The 19756-nt window shown below is 33.2% G+C and overlaps 1 protein-coding gene across 1 annotated transcript in view; it reads right to left on the reverse strand.

Annotated features, from left to right (window-relative positions):
- Nucleotides 1–10640: 10640 nt before the first annotated feature.
- The window catches only part of LOC129223877 (mitochondrial import inner membrane translocase subunit TIM44-like), a 57679-nt gene continuing 48563 nt past the window's right edge, over nt 10641–19756 (reverse strand). The window contains exons 9-16 of the mRNA XM_054858248.1: nt 18660–18745; nt 16819–16911; nt 13437–13561; nt 13304–13354; nt 13129–13218; nt 11378–11488; nt 11157–11289; nt 10641–10766 (exon numbers count right to left, since the gene is read on the reverse strand). Of these exons, the coding sequence (XP_054714223.1) occupies nt 11170–11289; nt 11378–11488; nt 13129–13218; nt 13304–13354; nt 13437–13561; nt 16819–16911; nt 18660–18745 (676 nt within the window). The 3' untranslated portion in view covers nt 10641–10766; nt 11157–11169. The remainder of the gene's footprint in view (nt 10767–11156; nt 11290–11377; nt 11489–13128; nt 13219–13303; nt 13355–13436; nt 13562–16818; nt 16912–18659; nt 18746–19756) is intronic.

Genomic DNA, 19756 nt, shown 5'->3' on the forward strand with positions numbered 1-19756 from the left:
CGTCAGCTTTATTAAAGCTCGTCCTTAATTTCTTTTTATAGGCTTCAATTTCGAAACATTTCCGGTGTAGATATATCCCGACAACTCAAGTTATGTAAAGACCGTCTAGAAGGCATTAAGATTATATAAACCATCAAAAAACCATATAAAGCTACGTTTTTAGAGCTACTACCTCTTCACCCTCTACCAAAGATCGCTTCAAGTGCATTTTTAAGACAAACTCGAACCCATTTCTGCCGAAGAGAAAACCCCGGAGTTAATGTTATACGACTAGGTTCAGATTGTCAATGATTCAGATTCAGATCTAGTATAATTACTTGCTCTTAAACCAGAAGCTGAACCCGTTCTCTACCTCTGTATCTAAGTTACGTCTGAAATAATTAAAGGACCACCCTTTTAATACACGGGAATAAGTGTAAAAAACGTAGAAGGTACTTTTTGGACCTCGCGGCGGGTCTAAATTCAGGAGACATCGGCTAATGTTAAAACAGGGCTATGTTTCCATGATGGCTTGACATATCGTTCACCTGAAGCCCTTAGAGATATACACCTTCTTTTCTAGCTAATACCTCACTTTGAATAATATTCCTTACCTTAGCCGTTTTCCTCTGCCATCAAAAATAGCCTATACAGCATGTATGTTTTTAGGACTTAAAATCCCAACAATTTTCCGGGAGATCGCTTACAAATCCTCCTTTCCTAATATCACTAAGCGACCCTCCCTGGTACATCCGTACGGACAAGCTGGTGGAAGAGGTTGGCATCCCGATGCTCCACAACTTTTGCAAAAAGCTCGCCAAGAGATTTCACTACAACAGTGAGTGAATCCCTTCTAGGGTTCACTTACCTCGTTTCGACTCTAGTTATTGTGCTACACTCTGACTGGGAGCATGCTCCTATCTATTTTCATTTCACTATTTTTTTTTAAATTTCTTATCAACTTTTTATTATTGTCTTAATTTTATTTTATTATTTTTATTCATTCAAATAGCCTAGAAATCCCCCACGGGGGGAAAAAGTATAAAAGTCAAAAATATGTAGGAAGCGAAAAAAAAAACCTTAAACTTATTTAAAAAAAAAGAACTTTAGTTGAAATTTACTTTGAAGAGCCTTCGGCTAACCATTATGGTGGGCCGTGGTAGCCCGATCGGTAGAGTGTCGGATTCGGGGCCGGAGGGTCCTGAGTTCGAACCTCGATGGTCGAAGATCCACCGTCGTCATTAAAGGGGACTGGGCGACGTTGAATATGCTCGTGGTCTCAATGTCCTCCAAGTGAAACGATACCTCTCTAGTTCTAAATTCTCATTAACTGTTCGATCCGGTGATGGTGCTGCCATCTATCGGTATAAAAAATAATGGAGGCAAGGCACTTAGTATGCAGTCCTCGACATAAATACAGTTGCAGTCAGTTGTAACTCGGAATCGAAACCATTATGGTACTCCCGTTAGAGGAAGCCAACATCTCTCGTACATCCACGCAACCATCTTCTGCGCCAAAATAAAGATATGCCCCCAACTGGGGAACTATCAACATACCACACCAGAGGATAAGGGGCAGGGCCCCAGGTGCCTCATATTTCCGTGGTAGTACAAATTATACATTCCGTTTTCACGCGATATCTCGTGAAAAGTTCCTCCTCTTTAATGGTTATTGCATATAAAGTGTGCTTCCAGAGACTGACTTGGTGGTCAATTTATCGGTAACAAACTTGTTAAAAAAACTTCAATTTCAAAAAACACCCCCCCCCCTCCCCTCTTCCCCAAAGAGCGTCAATTATCGTCAAAATTTGCGATTTGGGAGCTCCAAATGAGAAATTTTGTCTAGAAAGAATTCCCGAATCCCCCTCCCATTTCCTTCTCCTAGTGTTTCCAAAGATAACTTAATACACATTCGCTCTTAAGACTAATTCCGAAACTTTTCTAGGGGATTTCATCAAATCCACCTCCCGCAAACTTCGCCAAAGATAATCTTAAAATGCGCTTTTGGAACTATAATTTCGAAAATTTTCCGGGGGAGTGCCCCCCCCCCCCCCCATCATCTGCAAGAATATTACATCTTTTTCTATGCAGGTGTTCGTATTACTAATTCTTTCTCCCCACATTCGTAAAGGTAGTTCTCCTATATTGAGACCTCAAATTTTAGTTATTCCCTCCTAAAACTAGAAGCTGAATCCGCTCTGCCTTTTACATTTGAAAAAAGTAGATTGAGGGGGGGGGGGGGGACTCGAATAACTTAAGAGGCTGGCTGGCCTATAAATGCCAGGGCCCGTTCATGCGCTCCCATCCGTTGCTGGTCAATTGATTCTTGTTCATTGTGATTAGTTAACGATAATTAACGAATAGATTAAACGTAGAGAGAAAGAGTGAAGCCTTCATTTCTTAAAAGCAACGATTTTAGGTCCCGTGATATATTTTAAAGTAAAGTACTGCAAGGTTCACACAAAACGTGTATTCTGTCGTCGTAGTTGAACAGTGGCGGATTGGTTGAAAAAATCGGCCCTGGCATTAGGAGATATAGCGGCCCCATAGCTCTTATAGATATTAAATTTTACCTAACGATTGGGATATCACTTAAATATGACGAAATTTTTCTTAAAAACTAAATATGTTTTATTTAAACGAAATTTAACCGATAGAAACTCTTTTGCGTTTTAATGGTGAACAAATTGATACAGTATTAGCTAAACCTTATTTTGGGGAAAATTTGTGATTGTAATTGTCTATTTAATTATTTTTATAATGCTCGGAACTTGATTGAATATTTCCGTAAAGATAACACTGCTTGTTTAGTATATGTCCTTTTCTGCAGTCATAACAAGTAACTTAATTGCCCTGTTTTATGAAACTGATCTAGCGATGTTCATGAGTGAAAGACTAGGGCCGTCTTAGAACGTGATGGGTCCCTTGACACAAACACACATTACTGGGCCCTATTATGAACATTCCCTTTTTTATACTGCTATACCCTGACGACCCCCCAGAATCGATACGAGATCAAAAACCTGGTGGGAGGGGTCGGGTACGTGTTTGGCAGCCCCTTAATTTTTTTTTCAAACGCATGTATCAATACAAAGAGAGAAAGTGGACTTAGCTTTCTGGCTTCTGAGTGTCATTAAAGTATTAACAATATAAACCCAATGGAAAGATCAACATTGAGTCTGAAATAGGGGGGTCCAGGGGGTCTCTCTCCCGGACATTTTTTAAAATTGCAGTACTAAAAACTCAATTTTAGGCAATATTTGGTGATGTTAGGGGAGCGGAGGTTCAGGGTTTCTCCTGCTGCAATTTTTCGGAAGTGGGAATTCAAAAACAGAATTTCAAAATATCTTCGCGTATATGCTATGAAGAGCAGTTCCGGGGGCTCTCCTCTGAAATTTTTTAAAAAATATTAGCTCTAAAAACACAGTTTTAGAAGATCTTTGGTGATTTTAAGTCGAGATAGATTCCAAGGCCATCCACCACCAAATTTTCAAATTGAAATCTTAAAAGCCTTTTGGTAAAGACTAGGGAACCGGCAATTACTCAAAAGTTAAGTTCCAAAAACGAAATTTTTGCTGACCTTAGTTTTCAGGAGGTTCACCTTGGAAATTTCTCGGAATTGATGCACTAAAAACGAGATTTAAAACGTTCTTCATTGATGATGCCGAGAGAGAGGAGGGGATGGGGCACTTTCCCAGAAAATTTTTGATACTGTTTAAAAAAAAAAAAACAGTTTTAGACCATCTTTGGGAATGTTAAAAAATGGGAGAGGTTCGAGTGCTTTCCTCCAGCAATTTTTCGAAACTGGAATTCCATGTTATGGCGGGAGTGGATTCGGCTGTTCTCTTATGAAGTTATTCAAAACTGAAGCCCAGAAATTTAAATTTTACACGATCTTCGATGATATTAGGAGGGGGGAGGAGGTTCTGGGGACCACCGGAATTCTTTCGACATTGGTTTTTATCAACTTATTTTGTTTTTAAACTGAGGGGCTCAAAACCGTGAGTTTGTACAGCGTACAGAATACTTTATGTTTCGTCAAAAAATATTTGAAATTATTATTTTCGGTTTGCATTTAGTCTTTGATTTGATACTCTTAATAATGTAGAGTCTTTCATGCTCCTCAATGGTATTTTAAAGTTGAATTTTTTAAAATAATTTTACGGAAAAAAATATTTTGTCACTTTTATTCCAATTGTTATAAACAAGGTCGCCGAGAGCAAAAGGGGAAAAAATGACATAGGTCAATTTTTTTCGCAGGCCCCCTTCTACACCTTTTCGCCATTAGGATATTTTACCCTCTGCACGAGCTCAATTCCGAGCCGGGCACCTATTCTCCAACTAAGCTGACATGACCTCACGTCGGCCCTTGTTGTAAATTGCATTTTAGAGCAATTATGAATTGTCATTTATAAATAAAGCGTCAAAGAAACCAAAAGTATTTTAACTTTTTACGACCGCTAAAGTTTCCCTTTTTTTTTTTTTATTAATTTCTTCATTTATTTTTTATAATACCACTAAAAATATATTGGCAGCCCCAGAGCCCGACTAACTAAAAGCAAGATTCTAGGCCCACATTAATTTGGAGGCCCCCTGAAGACTATGCAGTGTTTGATTTACATTTTTAAAGCACGAATGCACTTTTGGAGGCCTCTTTGCCTAATCACACAACTATGACACAACATTATGACTAACATTTATGAATCCCCTTTTTGCCCCCTCATAATCGTGACCAAGGAAATTCGTTACTAAAAATTCCCCTTCAAAGAAGTTTTTTTTTTCCAATTAATAAGTCAATGTTTTATTTTTTAAATACATGTATTTGTCATATCGTTGCAATGCTATGCATAATTCTTTGAAAAATGTGGAGCCCCTTAGGAACATGGGGCCCCAGGCCTAGGCGGAATGTGTGGTTATCAGGCCCTGGGCAGCTCCATTTCAGAAAGTCAACCTCCCCCCCTCTTGGTGATGTCCCTGCCTCCCTCCACTGCAAGCTTTAGCTCATGCGTAAAGAAGATCTGAGGCTGTGTTTTGCGAATTTGCGTTATTCTAAACACATGCGCGCAAAATTTTGCTGTAAGTAGAGAGGCCCGAAATACTTTGCTGTTAGTTGATTGGCCCAAAGCATGACCGGCCCACCGGGCAAATGCCCGGTTGCCCGCCGGCTGTATCCGCTACTGTAGTTGAACCATGTGACCGGATCGGTGCTTTAGGATTTCCTAGTACCGGACCTGGCAACATTTGTTTCTCGGCTAAAATCCGAGTTTTGGCACCAATGTCAAGAATACTTTTAGGATTATCTAACAAATCAGTACATTATTAAAGAAAAAGATAATGGAATTTAAAGACGAAGCAAATTTTATTTTCGTCCAAATAAATTACAACACACAAAAGATCAATGCAGTGGAAGCTCTTTATCTTTGGTGGAAAGAACAAATTAGGCAATATATGAAGCTTAAAAAGTTTTTCGTTTAAAAGATCGGATCGCTAATCGGTCGGAGTTGGCTTCTCTCACTGATCGGCTGGATTACAGTAACGTGGTGGCATGGCGACTTTCGCTATAAACAATAGAGTTGCGCCATCATTTGTTTACATTTTAAAGATAATGTAATTTATTGTATTTTTTGTTTATTTGGCGAAATATTTCAAATTGCAAAGAATTGTTTTTCGTTTTTATAGTTTTTAGTCATTTTAGTTGAAGAATGTGTTTATTTTACATCGGGAGGGGGGGGGGATGAGTGATTTTCGCTTATTCAGAGAACTGTTTTTACCTTTATCATTTTTCTAAACGATATCTTTTCGGTTGTTTTATTCGTTTTCATACAGGGGATGTTGCAGCGGGATTTCCCGTTTGTTCTAGATGGGTAGTTAGATTTTTACACCTATTAATATCTGAGGATGCTTTTTATCTTTTGAGTGTGGCTGAAAGAACAAGCCATTAAGTACGAGAGAAAAAATAGTTAATAAAACAACTGCTCAATGGGCATTAGATAAATCAAGTTGTAATACATGTACGAATTCTGACACCATAGCAGCTTAAAACATTTTTTTTAACTTTTTTTTTCAACAGAAGGTTTCAAACACTTGATACTTTACTGAAATTTTTTAACTTTTCAATTTACAAAGTTTGAACAGAACAACGTCATCAGATTTTTCATTAACAATTGGCGTGACCTTTCATCGTTCCTGGAAAGAAAAAAGTAAACTGGATTGTAAAATTTGACAAAAGAAATTTTTGAAGCACTGCGTGTCTCTTATTTCCTTATTAAAAATGCTTCTGAATTATTTCAGCCAATTAGCATACCATTTGTCAAAATATGCAGTTCGAATTTGAAAATTTGATACAAAATAGAGAAGTTAGTAAATTTCGAATTTATTTTACGATTAAAAAAAAAAAAAAGAAAGAAAAGTTTAGAGAAGGGGTTGCGTTTTGGGGGGTGTTTGGTAAAATTGCAGGAGCATAACTTTTGGGGGTGGGTTTAAGTTACTGCATTCTACTTGGTAAATAATTATTCCAGTAATTTATTCAAATGATAATAGCTAAAGCACAGGAGTGCCGTCGTGGGAAGAGGAAGTGGGGAGGGGCTAATGATGGAGACTACACTAGTGAAAATTTCAAAAGAAGGCATTTAAAAAGAATTTCTGTCCCAATTTTAGGTGGAACATTATGGGGGAGGGGGGGCTCTAAAATAGTGATAGGGGATGCTATCACCCTTGGGATGAGCTTTTCTTAATCAAGTTTTCGTATAGAACAGCCTTTGATCATTTGATAAATGTTTCAGTACTTTTTCCTAGTAATTATACAGGGGTCATACACTTGTGGCTAAAAAAAAATTCCGAGTTTTCCAGGTTGTTTTTTAGAAAATTCCAGGTTGCTAGCTTCATTCAAAATTAAGTTTAAATAACAATATTTTCATTTTTTTTTGCCTTTTGTTCAAAATTGTTTTCAATCGTTTACTACTTGTTTCAAATAGAGTACATTCAACTTATTTTAGCGTTTCTTCAATGCAACGTGTCATCTGTAAAATTTCTTGAATTGAAATTGTAAAATTTCTTCAAAATTGGAAAATTTCTTGACTTTTCCCTTGACATTTTTAACCATCTCATTTCCCTTGCCAATTCCAGATAGGACTCCAGACAGTTCGTCCAGACAGACGAACCCTGATTATAGCTTATGCAAGGGTGCCAACCCCGGGCATGATGGGGGGGGGGGGGGGGGGGGGTTGAGGGCTCATGGCGAAGCCTACACCATTGAAATTTTTATAGATGTTTCAAAATGATTTCAGTCTTATTATCGGGAAATAGCACTACTGGGGGGATGCCGAGCAAAATGGAGGGGGGGGGGTACTTTGCGCCATCACTCTTAGGAAACGTCCATAGATTAACTATTAGCATATCTGTTTCTGTTATGATTCATCATTGATGATCATTTATAATTGCTTTGGAGCTCTATATCGAAAAGTGACTGGGGAGACTACCTGAACCCTATTCCTTCTCCAGACACTACCAAATCTCTCATTTTTAAGACTTCATTTAGAAAAATTTCCGGGCTAGTTTTCCTTCTCAATAATTTCACCAAACATCGTTTACAATTGAGTTCTTAGAAAAACAATTTTGGGGAAGAATTTCACCTCTTGAGAAAATCCTGCATACGACACTGCATCTTATTAATTAAAAACAAGAGGAATTAGCACTTTTTTTTTTGCAATTTTGGTAGTCAAAACTTAGTTAAATTTTAAATACTAGTACTAAAAGAAAGAAATAATTAAAAACTAGAAAACAAAACAAAATTCTTATTGAATTTAGCTTCAAAAATGAAGAAGACTAAAAACTTAGAATGCAGATTTATTATTATGAAATATTAAAAGGGACTTTGGATGAGTTCAGAAATTTGAGGATTATGTACACCCTGTTCCCCCTGTGCCAACGAAGCCAGCATTCTAACTTTAAACTTGTGTATATGAGTACTTTTGTGTACATTTTCCCACACATCTTGTTATTGTGCAAAGAAAAATACATTTTTTATCAAGTCATTTAAACCATTGAAGAAAGAGACTCCTGAAAAATATAACTTTATTAAAAAACATTTTTGGATCAAGCTTTATCTAATTCTTCAACGTATAAGAAATATTTCTAGTTCTAAGGTCCTATTTCTCATTAATGTTTAATAGACTCTTTCTGGGACAAAATAATTCTACTAAAATAAATGGAAAGCTGTGGTTGCAGAAAAAGAGTTAGGAATTTATCAAATATTATAGGAATACGATCATGCACAAGTTTTAAATCTGTACATTACATAGCAGCTCAGTTGTATTTAAGCCCATTTACCATAAAAATAATATATGCCAAGTAAAATTAATTTCTAATTAATATCTGTCGTATAAATTAAGATTGAGTGATTTTAAAGAATGTATGTTTATGTTAGCCTAACCAAGAATTACTTCACCCTGTCTTTCTTAAGTTGTTTTAAAATATATGTAAAAAAGATCCAGATTAGCTGTTGATAAGGAAATGTTTTTGAGACATGTGGGAAGCCTTCTATACAGCCAATCTGATGAGAATACTAATAAACAAAATTCTACAAGGAAGTTTAAAGATGTTTTCAGATTTTAAAATGTTTTATATCAAACAAACAAAGCAACATTTTCTTCCTAAACATAATATTGCCAGTACTAAAATATTAAATTTAAAACTTAGTGTCTAATAGTTAAAATTCAAAACAAAAAATATATATATTTTGAGCAAGGATTTTCTATTTGACTTGGGTTGGTAAAAATTTGGGACAATTTCATGAACTGTCAAGTTTCTTTTTTTACAAAAAAAAGGAAAGTGTTTACCTGTTGTGAAAGAACAGTAACGTAGGTTGATTCGCAACTCCAGCACTCGAATACGCTACCTTGCGGGGATTTCCAAAACTGCTGAAAAAACTAAAACATTGCCACATTGCCTTCCATGTGTGTTTGTTGACGTAAACACAGGCAGTTTGTTAGGAGCATTTATTAACGCAATCAATGTGTCTTAGATTGCTTTCAACTACAGAAATTGTTTTATCCCTTAGTAGTATTCTCGAGCTTCTCAAAATAATGTTAGTTTTCCTTATTGCCTTCTAAAAAGTGAGTTGATTGAGAAATGGTGAAAGCGAAAACGCAAGAAAACTCTGGATTAACAAACTTGTATAACATTATAGCAGGTAAAATTTTTTATTGTTTTGTGTGAATTTGTAAGAATGTGGGATTTCTTTTTGAATCTTAATTTAACTAACCATATTTTACAGCAGCATTTACTTGGAATGGACAGTAGGCAAAATATTTTCTTGAATATATTATCGTAGAACAAAATGAAAACTGTTGAACCGAGAAAGAATTTACTTTATTGCTTTTATTCTCAGCTGAAAGGTTTCGCCAAATTTGTTTAGGGTTATAGTTTAAGTATTGTGTGAGCAAATTATCCTTGGCGAGATTCCGCATGTTAGTTAAAATATTTTTAATTTTTATCATGAGTGGAATAAAATGGTAGAAAGATTACAGAATTCGATAAGTAAAAAGAAATGATGGTAGATCAACTGAAAAGAAAACTACCACCATATATCCATGAGAATTTTGCTGATGATTTGCATAGCATGACATAATTAAATCATAACTCAGATATTAGAAACATTCGAAACAGAAAAATTTTAAATTAACCGATTCGGGAATTTGAGAAAAATAACTTAGCTACAAATGCAAAACAATTATCGCTAGCCAAGCAAGGCAAAGAAGTATCATCTTCTTTTGATAATAATTTGTAATGTCATATAATTAAATTTTCTAGCATTAATTGTTATTCTTGTCAGGCCACAATTATTATTTAGTTTTATCAAGAATTGATAAATATCGAATTCAACATCGTGGAACTGGCTGCTTTGAACTACAAACTACGTAATTTGCATTAATTTCTAACGTTTATTAATGCTTCTTGAATTCTCATTTCTTTCTACGTGGGCCAGAATATGAATAAGACTTTGAACATTAATTTAAAAAGAATAAAGCGAAAAAATCATGCATACGAACCACATGCGTTTGTTTTACCTTTTTCGTCCGCCATTAGAAAGTGGCTACAGTGCCCCCTATAGTTCGTTGGAGTTGCGAATTATAAGACTTTTAATATGATTTACTTGTAATAATAAGTAAACACAAAGATAAGTTATTGTTGAAATTATTATGCAGAAGTAAATCAACCTTTCAGAAAGAAAGAAAATTATAAAAAGTAATAAAAAATTATTGTAAAAAATATAATCAAATAAAAATAATAATTTTTTTGATAAGGAAATTTTTTCAACTTTAATAAAAATCTTTGAGGGCTGGTCAAGTTTTTGAATGAATTAGTTGTGTTCACCAGACCAGTGGTTCATAGAAACATTACTTTAAAATAAGTTTGAAGCTTAGAGAACAAAATTCGTTTTCAAAACAATTGTTTCCAATAGATCAACTACAATGAACATCGATGAGCAAGAAATTGAGTGCTATACTGAATTACTTTGAACCGATACTGCTAGGAAGAACTACCAAGAACAGTGAATAAAAGAGCAATCTCTACTCACTCCAACATGCTTTGGCAAGTTGATCATAAACAATGCAATAAGCAAAGAAAATGGTCAACATAAACAAAAAGAATCCATCAAGTGAAATGAAAATATTTAATGGCTATACATTTTGATTTTACATCTCATATTTTTATGAAAATATTTACAGCTTTATTACATGACAGCATAAAACTCTATGGAACAACTTTCTGCAAGGGATGCAAGGCTGAAAAATATAAAAACATTTCACAGTATAATAATATCCAAAATATTTAATATCAAAAGAGTGAAAAGACAAAATATTACCATTTAACTTTAAAATATTTTTCTGAAAATTCATGAATTCATTTTTTCCAGTTATGGAAAAAATAAAACTTTGTCTTAGTGGTTCTCAACTTTTTAGTGCATACACAATTCAGTTCATCATCATACTTTTACAGTAGAAAGTGAGAAAGATATTTAAGAGTGAAAATATGACAAAGATACAGCAGGTTTCCCACATTGCAAAAAATAATCACATGTAGAACGAATGTTTGCAAAAGGAAACTTTTGGTGCATATTTCAAATTTACAATGATTATACAATATGCTGTACAGAAACTTAAAAAAATGCTTACTTTATTTACACATTTAAAACGCCTGTTCAGAATAACTGAATTGAATGTCTAAAAGTTTCCAAGCAGCATGAGGATCTAATTCAGTTTGATCTCGACACAATGCCCAAACATGTTGCATCTTCAATACTTTGTCCTATTTCAATACAAAAATGAAAGATTTAAAAAAAAAATGCATTTCATGTTCAAAATAATAGAAGGTACTGCATATATATTTAACTAACCGGGTCCCCATCTATCACATTTCCATTGGCATCTTTAATAGCTATAATTTGTTGTGCTTGAAAACTGAGGATTAGAACTGGGCCTTGTTCCATTATTTGGGCCATTGGAACCTATATTTAAAAAATAAAATGATTAAAATAAAATAAGCATAATGTTCCAGAAATTGAAAAAGTTAGCAATACATGGTGGCATATAATCAGTTAATGAAATAGCATCTCTTGCTATTCTACTAAATACAGCATGCTGATTGACAACTGGAATATTTTAGAAGCCTTCTTACTTTTTCATAAGCAATAAAAGCTCTGAAAACTTTTTAAAAATTGGTAAATGTTTTAACTTAATGATTAAAAATGAAAAACTTATTAAAAAAATAACAAGACAAACAACTTAAAGGGAAAAAAATTGAATTTTGAGGTCTTGAATTCAAGTTATGTTTTTCGCAATCACGAATGGTGACAGGAACCAACTCATTGGGTTTCTTGTTTCTACAAATGCAATTGCAGCCATAATTGCAAGAAACCCAATTTGAATTCATGACGTCAAAAAACTCAAATTGATGCAAGGGCTTGATGCTAGACGTTGTGTGCTGAATGCTGTTTTTGTCTAAAGAGGATTGTGTAAAGTTGAGAGGCTTGAGTATGAATAAAATTATTCATGGGGATGTGGATGTCACTGCCCAGGAGGAGATAGGAGAACTTAAGAATGCGGAAGCCAGTGAGCAGAGTGGATCATGAAGGCTCAGGACTCAAAATATGACTGAGAACGCCAACTTCAATCTAGGGAGAGCAATTAGCAATTCGTGATTACTCAAAGAGAAACAAGGGATAAAATAATGTGTATGAGTAATCACAAAGTTGAGTAATTGACAGTTTTTTCACAGAAATACTACAACTATACTGAAATATTAAATAAGGTACCATCTGTAACTAGTCTTCTAATTATTTCCAACTTAAATGTATTGAAAACCGTACATACAAATGTTTTTAACTTGAGCTTAAACCTTTGGTTTTAAAGAAAAAATATTTGTTATCTTTTTTATTGTTTTTGCTTTATCAAAATAAAGGCAATTTATTTTTTATTTGCCGACTCTATTATCATCAGTAAATGCCTCATACGTAACACAGCTGATTTCTCGGGTAGATGAAAAAAGACTATGAATTTTGATCAGAAGAAATAAAAGTAAAGTTCCAGGAAAAAAAAGCTCTCGACATAAATAAATTCAAAATTATTCTTATAATTATAGTAATCACTTCTGAAGAATTCTAGAATTCATTCTGAAGAAAAGATCGCTTGAAAATTCTGAAAATATTAATAGTATTTTAAAAAGTTTTCCAAAAAATCATGATTTTTGTTAATTTATTGTTTTATTTCAGATTGTTCATTGACCTTTTTCAGAGCTCTAGAAACTTCCTGACAATTCCTGAACTTTCTTGCTTTTTTTTCAATGCTGTTAAATTATATATTAGAGGAAAAGTTTTTTTTTAGAAGTTGAGAGTAAAAAGGAGGAGTTAAAACTAAAAAACCAGGAAGTTCAAAGCGTACTTGGAAGGAAAAGAAATGTTGTTTCAATAGTTTTTCAGGAATTACAGGAGGCATGCGAGAGAAATAAGAGAAAATTTCTAGTCAAAAAATATTTTTTAAAAACAGATTTCAATTTATTCATGATGTTTATCTTTCCAGTTGATAAAAAATATCAATAACTAAGGACAAAAAATAAGCAAATAAATAAAATGCAGAAAAGACAACATACATCAACATGACTTATATCCAATATCTTCGATTCAATGTGATATCCTTGGTTCAGTGCATCTGTGATAGGTTTAGATAGGATACTGTATGGCTGAAAGTAATGAAAATCATTACTTAAACACAAAATGCATTTTTTTGGCATTAAGACTTAAGAGAGCTTACAAAGACAAAATTACCCCTTCATAGCACCAATCTTTCAAAATCTCTAGATCACCTCGTGACATTGCCTGAAATTAAAATAATAATGAAATTTCAGATTTCTTTACTTTTACAAAAATCCAAAATTGGAACAACTTTTACGAAAAATACCTCTAATATAGTTGGAATGATTTCAGTTTCACACTCTTTGATAAAACTTTCTTTGTCGAATGATGGATCCATTTTCACAATTTCAGTCATACATTCAGAAATTTCTGATTTTTGGAACAGACCACCTAAAAACATTTAGGAACATTTTTGTCGGTAAAGCACATTGTCTTCCTATTATAATGCCATTTATCAAGAAATTAAAATAAAATTACAGTATTGTTATGACTATTATTAACAAAATTACAGTAACAGCAATGAACGAAACAAAATGTAATAATAATAATGACTCAGTTCAAAACTTATGAAAGATTACCAATATTTTATTCTTAGTGTGAGGGAGTTTTCTCACCCCATTAGCAAATCATTCTAATGATACTAAACATAACTTTAACAAGTGACAGCAAGTATAATGTAAAACTTCTTTATAAAGATCTATTAAAATAGATTAATACTCAAAAAAAAAAAAAAAAAGAGAAAATAAAAAAAAAATTCAAAAAACAAATAGAAACAAAAAACATTTTTAATGCTACTGTCATAAAAATTTACAAGACACAAGCACCACAAAAAATAAAAATGCACAACAGAACCCATAAAAATTCAAAAAGTATGATCATATACATCAGCAGTCGGCACCTCCTCCAACACAAGCTCCTTTATGGGCAATCATGAGAACATTTTGGACATTGTACCATATATATATATAAATATTATTTTCTGTAAAAAAATTACAATTAAATGCTCAACTTCCAAGTAAAAAATGATATGAACATTTTTAAAACTTTAAAAAAACTGAAGGTGGCAAAATCTTTAATATTTAAAAAAGAAAAAAGTTCCCTTTTATTCTTGAAAACATAGTTCAAAAATAAAAAAGGATAGGTTTTTTAGGATTTAGATAAACATTGTTATGAATGCTTTACTAATATTTTAAGCGAAAAAACATGGTGTTGAATAGGATAGCTGCCAACATCAGGGTGGCGACAGGAACTGTGAAAAAAAGTTCCCTGACTTTTCCCTGATTAAGTTCACCAAAATTTCCCTGATTTACATTACCAATAATAATGGTTTTTTTCTTTGCTCTACTTGAAATCCATTGTATGTTTGTATAAAATGCAGTATTTTAAACGTTTTAAGTTGTGTAAAGTTGAACTAAAGATATATTTTTAAAAGATGCTACTTTCTAAAAAGAATGGTTAAAAAAAAACAAATCAAGTCAATTTTTTGGGAACAAAAACCTACAAAACAGTATATTAAATTTTTCTACATGGAAAGATTAGAGAAAATTTAAAAAAAAAAAAACTTTTCTTCCAGAAACCACTTAGCATAAAAATTTTAAGAAACTATTAAAATTACTCTTAAAAACATATGTGTATTTATGATAGAACTAAAAAGTAATTGAAATTATTTTGAACGAAATTTTCAAACAGTATAATAATTGTTGCAAGAATAATGAGTAATAGTGAAAGAATAGAAGTAATGTAGTTATTCTTATATAACTAATTGACATATTTATGCAAAACAGATGAAACCATTTGACATCCATTCATAGGGAGCTTTTCGCTAATCAAGAACATAGGTTTTAATGAATGAATACAGCATTTTAACGATAAAAAAATAAAGATATTTACTTAAGTATACAAGTTAATTCTATTTCAAATGATTTTAGTATGTAACGAAAAAAAATCTTAGATTGCTTTTGTAACAAACAACTTTGAAATGCAAAAAAAAGCAATTGGTTAATTTCAAAATATATAAAAGAAGAATACAACTTGGTTATAAAATAAAAGAATCATTTAAGTCTAAAGAAAAGAAAAACCTTTATAATCTGCGGTGACAACAAATAGTATAACGGCAAAAAACAAATTTTTTTTTAACTTGAAAGTTCAATTTTAGCAATTAAATTAAAAACGCGAAGAAGTAATAACTTTTAAGCTTTTATAGTATTAATTCAAAAACCCAAAGATTTCTGCTTGAAATCGTGATTACAGAACGCTAATTACTTCGCGACAATGGAATAAAGGCAAAGGAGCTAAGGCATTAATGAAGGCTTCCTCTTTGCCTGTATGGTTGTAAATTTTACGTAGCATTGAAAGCGTAAAGGGAAATTTCAAGCTAGGTAAAATAAAAAACCTAACAGACACAGAAGCAATTTTAGGAAGTTCATCCTGTGGTTAATAAGTAAGATTCAATACTTTAACGTTGAGGAAAAAAGATGCACAAATATGCGGCAGTGTATAATCGCACCTCATTAATTTTACTTTTTTTTTAAACAGACAATTGGCAAAAAATGCGGAGGGAATTATAGTACTTTCTTTTGTAAAGCAAAAAAAAAAAAAAAATTTTTCTTCATAAAATCCATTTTCCCTGATTTTTTGCAATTTTTTTCAAAATTCCCTGATATTTCCCTGATCTGTCGCCACCCTGAACATTGAAGAATGAAAATTCAGGAGACTTATGCATAAAACTGGGAGACTTTGCATGAATATATTTATACAGGGTGTATCAGTCAGTGTTTACAGACTTTCAGGGCAGATAGAGTACACCTAGACGATGAGAAATCCCATACCAATGCATGGTCAGAAGTGCTTTCCTAAGACGATAGTGACGACACAAAGCACTAGAAAGACAGGACACGAATAAGAGGAGAAAACATGTTTATTATTTTAAATGCAGTAAAAATACTAGTAAGTTTTTGTCTCGTGCACACGACAGATGTTGCTACGCAAACCCAAGCATCAGATGATGGTGTATGAGTACACGCAGTTTTTGTTGCGCTCGCTATGAAGCTTTATTTCACCTGCCGACAGAGTGGCAGTAGGATGGAATGTTACATGAATGCTGAGCTTGCTGACATGTATCTAATGCTCCAGTTTACTTAGCAACAAAAACTTACCACATGTACAGACAAAAACTTACCAGCATTTTCGCTGTATTAAAAATAAAAAAACTAGTTTTCTCCTCTTATTGGTGTCCTGTCTTTCTTGTGCTTTGTGTCGTCATTGTCACGTCAGGAAAGCGTTTCCGACCATGTATTGCTATGTGATTTCCCATCATCTAAGTGTAAACGCTATACTGATACACCCAGTATAATAATTGAGAAGTTGACATAAGACAGTGAATAAGTCACAAATGTTATATTTTCAGGCAATATTGAAACTCCAAAGCTGTCCTTCAAAAAAAAAAAAAAAAAATTGTTGATGATAAAAATATACTAAAAAAAATTACAAAAATATTTATTAATATAATAGAATCGTCATAAATTTGAAGACTTGAATACGTATGTTATTTAGAAGAACTAAGCAAGTAGAGACCATTTCTTGAACTTTTTCCATTTCTCATGTAACGCTCAGATTAATACAGGAAAAAAAAGAAGAAGAATACTTACCAAATAAATAAGTAACTTTGTCAGTCAGAAGACGAGAAGCTCTTACTACAGCATTATCACTTTCATCATATTTCATTTTCCAATCAAAAATTTCTGCAATTAAAAATAAATCAGATTCTTTTAAAATAAAGTAGATATTATGGATAGATTTTAAAATTAAGTGATAGAAGTTTAATTTGCTTTTTAAACTCATTGATGAATTAGAAATCTGCAAATTCAAAAACAAATGAGTTTTTCAAAAAATACTGTTTTTTATTAATAAAAAACTGATTTAAAGCTTTAACCTTTTCTCATCGACAACGCAGATTTTGTGGACAGTAACAGAACTTCTCGGACAGTCGAGGACGGAAAAAAGGTTAAACATGGTTAACATTAAAAACAAGGTGAAGAAAATAGGACACACTTAATGTTGAACTTATTCTGATAGCTCAATTAAAAACTCGAATTTTTTAAGAACTAAAAACAGGTTATAAGAAAGCAAACTTAACTGAAAAATTTGTGGAATGATCTGCTCGGGAAGAAAGGATTTACACATATTTAATAATCAAATAAACATTTTATTGAACAATAAATATATCAAAAACATGGCATTAACAAGTGTAAATAAAAACTCGCATTCCCAACAGTTGACTAAAAGTAATCCCAAAAATATCAGTAGGAAACATTTCTTGAAATAGTATGGTTAAAGTTCCAGTAAAATTCACATGACTAGTTTAATACAAGTACTACCTTGAGTCTTATGCCAAAAACAGAAGAGTTCAGATGAACAACCTAAAAGTTCATACCATACAAGCTATTCCTTCCTTTAAAGCTGGTACAAAATGTGAAGGCGCGATCCACCAGTTTGGATCCCATATTAAAATTGTCCGCAGCCATTCCACTTGTGGACAGCCACCATGCTGAATCATTCATAAGACCTGTGCTCCCGTAAAACAGGAACCATCCATCCGACGAAGAAATCTAACGGACATCCAATTCAGCTCTCGAGCGTGAATCTTCAATGGCCTTACTTGCTAGGCCTTTTACCAGCAAAAACGACTTGATTTAAAACTTTCATCTTATAGAAAGAAAATTCCCCACTTAAAAAGACATCTCAAGGCAACCACTGGAAAATGCCCGCATTTCTAGCTGGGCTGAACGAATACTTCCTAAATCTTTCAAAAAGAATCTACTATACAACGCGGAACATTCAATCTGGAGCACTCGGCTCCCAGGCACAATCTCAGCACCTCAGGAAAACATCGAACTGCAGTTACAACATCATAAATAATAAGAGTTTGATTGATTGAGAGTTCACACTTAAATACCATTCCCAATCCCACTATGCAATGGCGTTACGCATATCTAAAAGCATGCATAAATTATATTGATGAAACAAGTTTACAATTTAAAACTCAAATCATTAAAAAATTTTCCCACATGCACACAGCAAAAAGTTAATCAACATCTTTACTATAACGTTACATTATCATGGCGGGTCAACAAACACATACAGGGAATCTTGGCTCTGGGGAACAATTTGTGCGCCAGTAAAATAACGGGATGACATTCTAAGTTCGAAAAAAGGAAGGAAGTTTTGAAAACTTTTATAAACCTTCAAAAACTTTAGGAATTTTCAACAAGAACCAAAAATAATGGCTCTAGGATCTAGGCCAACACTTAAAATCCCCTTTTGTTCTCAATGAGCTTGCATTAATTCAATTCAAAAGAACATTTTCAATGGAAATTAAGCCCTGATTGAAAGAAAAATGAAGAATGCCAAGCTGGACCTTTTACAAAAGTCAATTTTGATCTATAGAAATGAATACGAAAAATAATGTAAATGCTGAAAACATACTTACTATTGACATATTGATTATTTTCCCTAAAGTTTTGCCAGCTCTGGAACCATTTAGAATCTTTATGTAACTCAATACCAGTTGCTTCACTAAAGTGAAGGAAATACAATAAAATAAAAAAATATTGCTTCAACAATGTTTTTAACAAAAAGATACAAATATTTATAAATTGGACTATGCATTATTTATAAAATATGCAATTGGTGCCAATGTAACATTTATTTAAGAAGCCATTTTTGGGTATGTAGCAGTTACACATACAGAGCAACCACATAAACAGTACCACAAAAAAGGAAAATACATAGCCAAAACGTTTAAAAAGTAACAGCCTAAAAATACTTGAAACACACAACCACTCAGGGGCGCACAAAGAAATTTTGGGGTACGTCACAAATGGCTTTTCCAGGCTCCGTCCCAATTGTTTACCCTTACATCCCTACATATATTACTCCTAATTTTAAAAATCTTGGGTCTTCTTCAGGCTTGGGCCCAGGCTAACAGGTGCCCCCCTCCTCCCTGTGCACGCCCCTGCAACCACAGTTCAAATGAAGTGTTTGCCAATCCCCAAAGAACAAAGCTCTCTCAACAATTTCACCAAAAACCCAGTAAAATCACACCCTAAAGAGTGCAATGGTTTAATTTCACTTCATTTTTTTCCTATGATTGTTCCACCCAGTTTTTTCTTTAAAGCAATCCTAAAAAAATTAGCCTAATTTCAGGAAACTAGCAATATTTTTCACTTTTTTCATGAATAAATTTGTTTATTTGCCTATCCAAAGTCTTATATTGGCATGGGCAGTTAGAGGGCAGTAACTGCAATTTCTCATTTTGTTGCCATTTATTGTATGTTAGCTTTTTCGGTACAAGATTGCTTATTTGGTTTCCGCTGAAAAAAAGCCAAAATAATCTAATTCCAATATTTTCTTGTTGCTAGTATGGAATCCAAAACGCATTTCTTCAAATAGCTTGAAAACTCATTTCTGTAGATACCGTCATTTACATGCCCACAGCAGTTTTCACAAAGATGTTTTCGATATTTCGAACAAAAAGTGTGTTAAAAACAACGCAATTTATCCATGAGATCAAGACGTCATTTTAGA

The sequence above is a fragment of the Uloborus diversus genome, chromosome 6, assembly GCF_026930045.1.
Source record: "Uloborus diversus isolate 005 chromosome 6, Udiv.v.3.1, whole genome shotgun sequence".
NCBI classification, from domain to species: Eukaryota; Metazoa; Arthropoda; class Arachnida; order Araneae; family Uloboridae; genus Uloborus; species Uloborus diversus.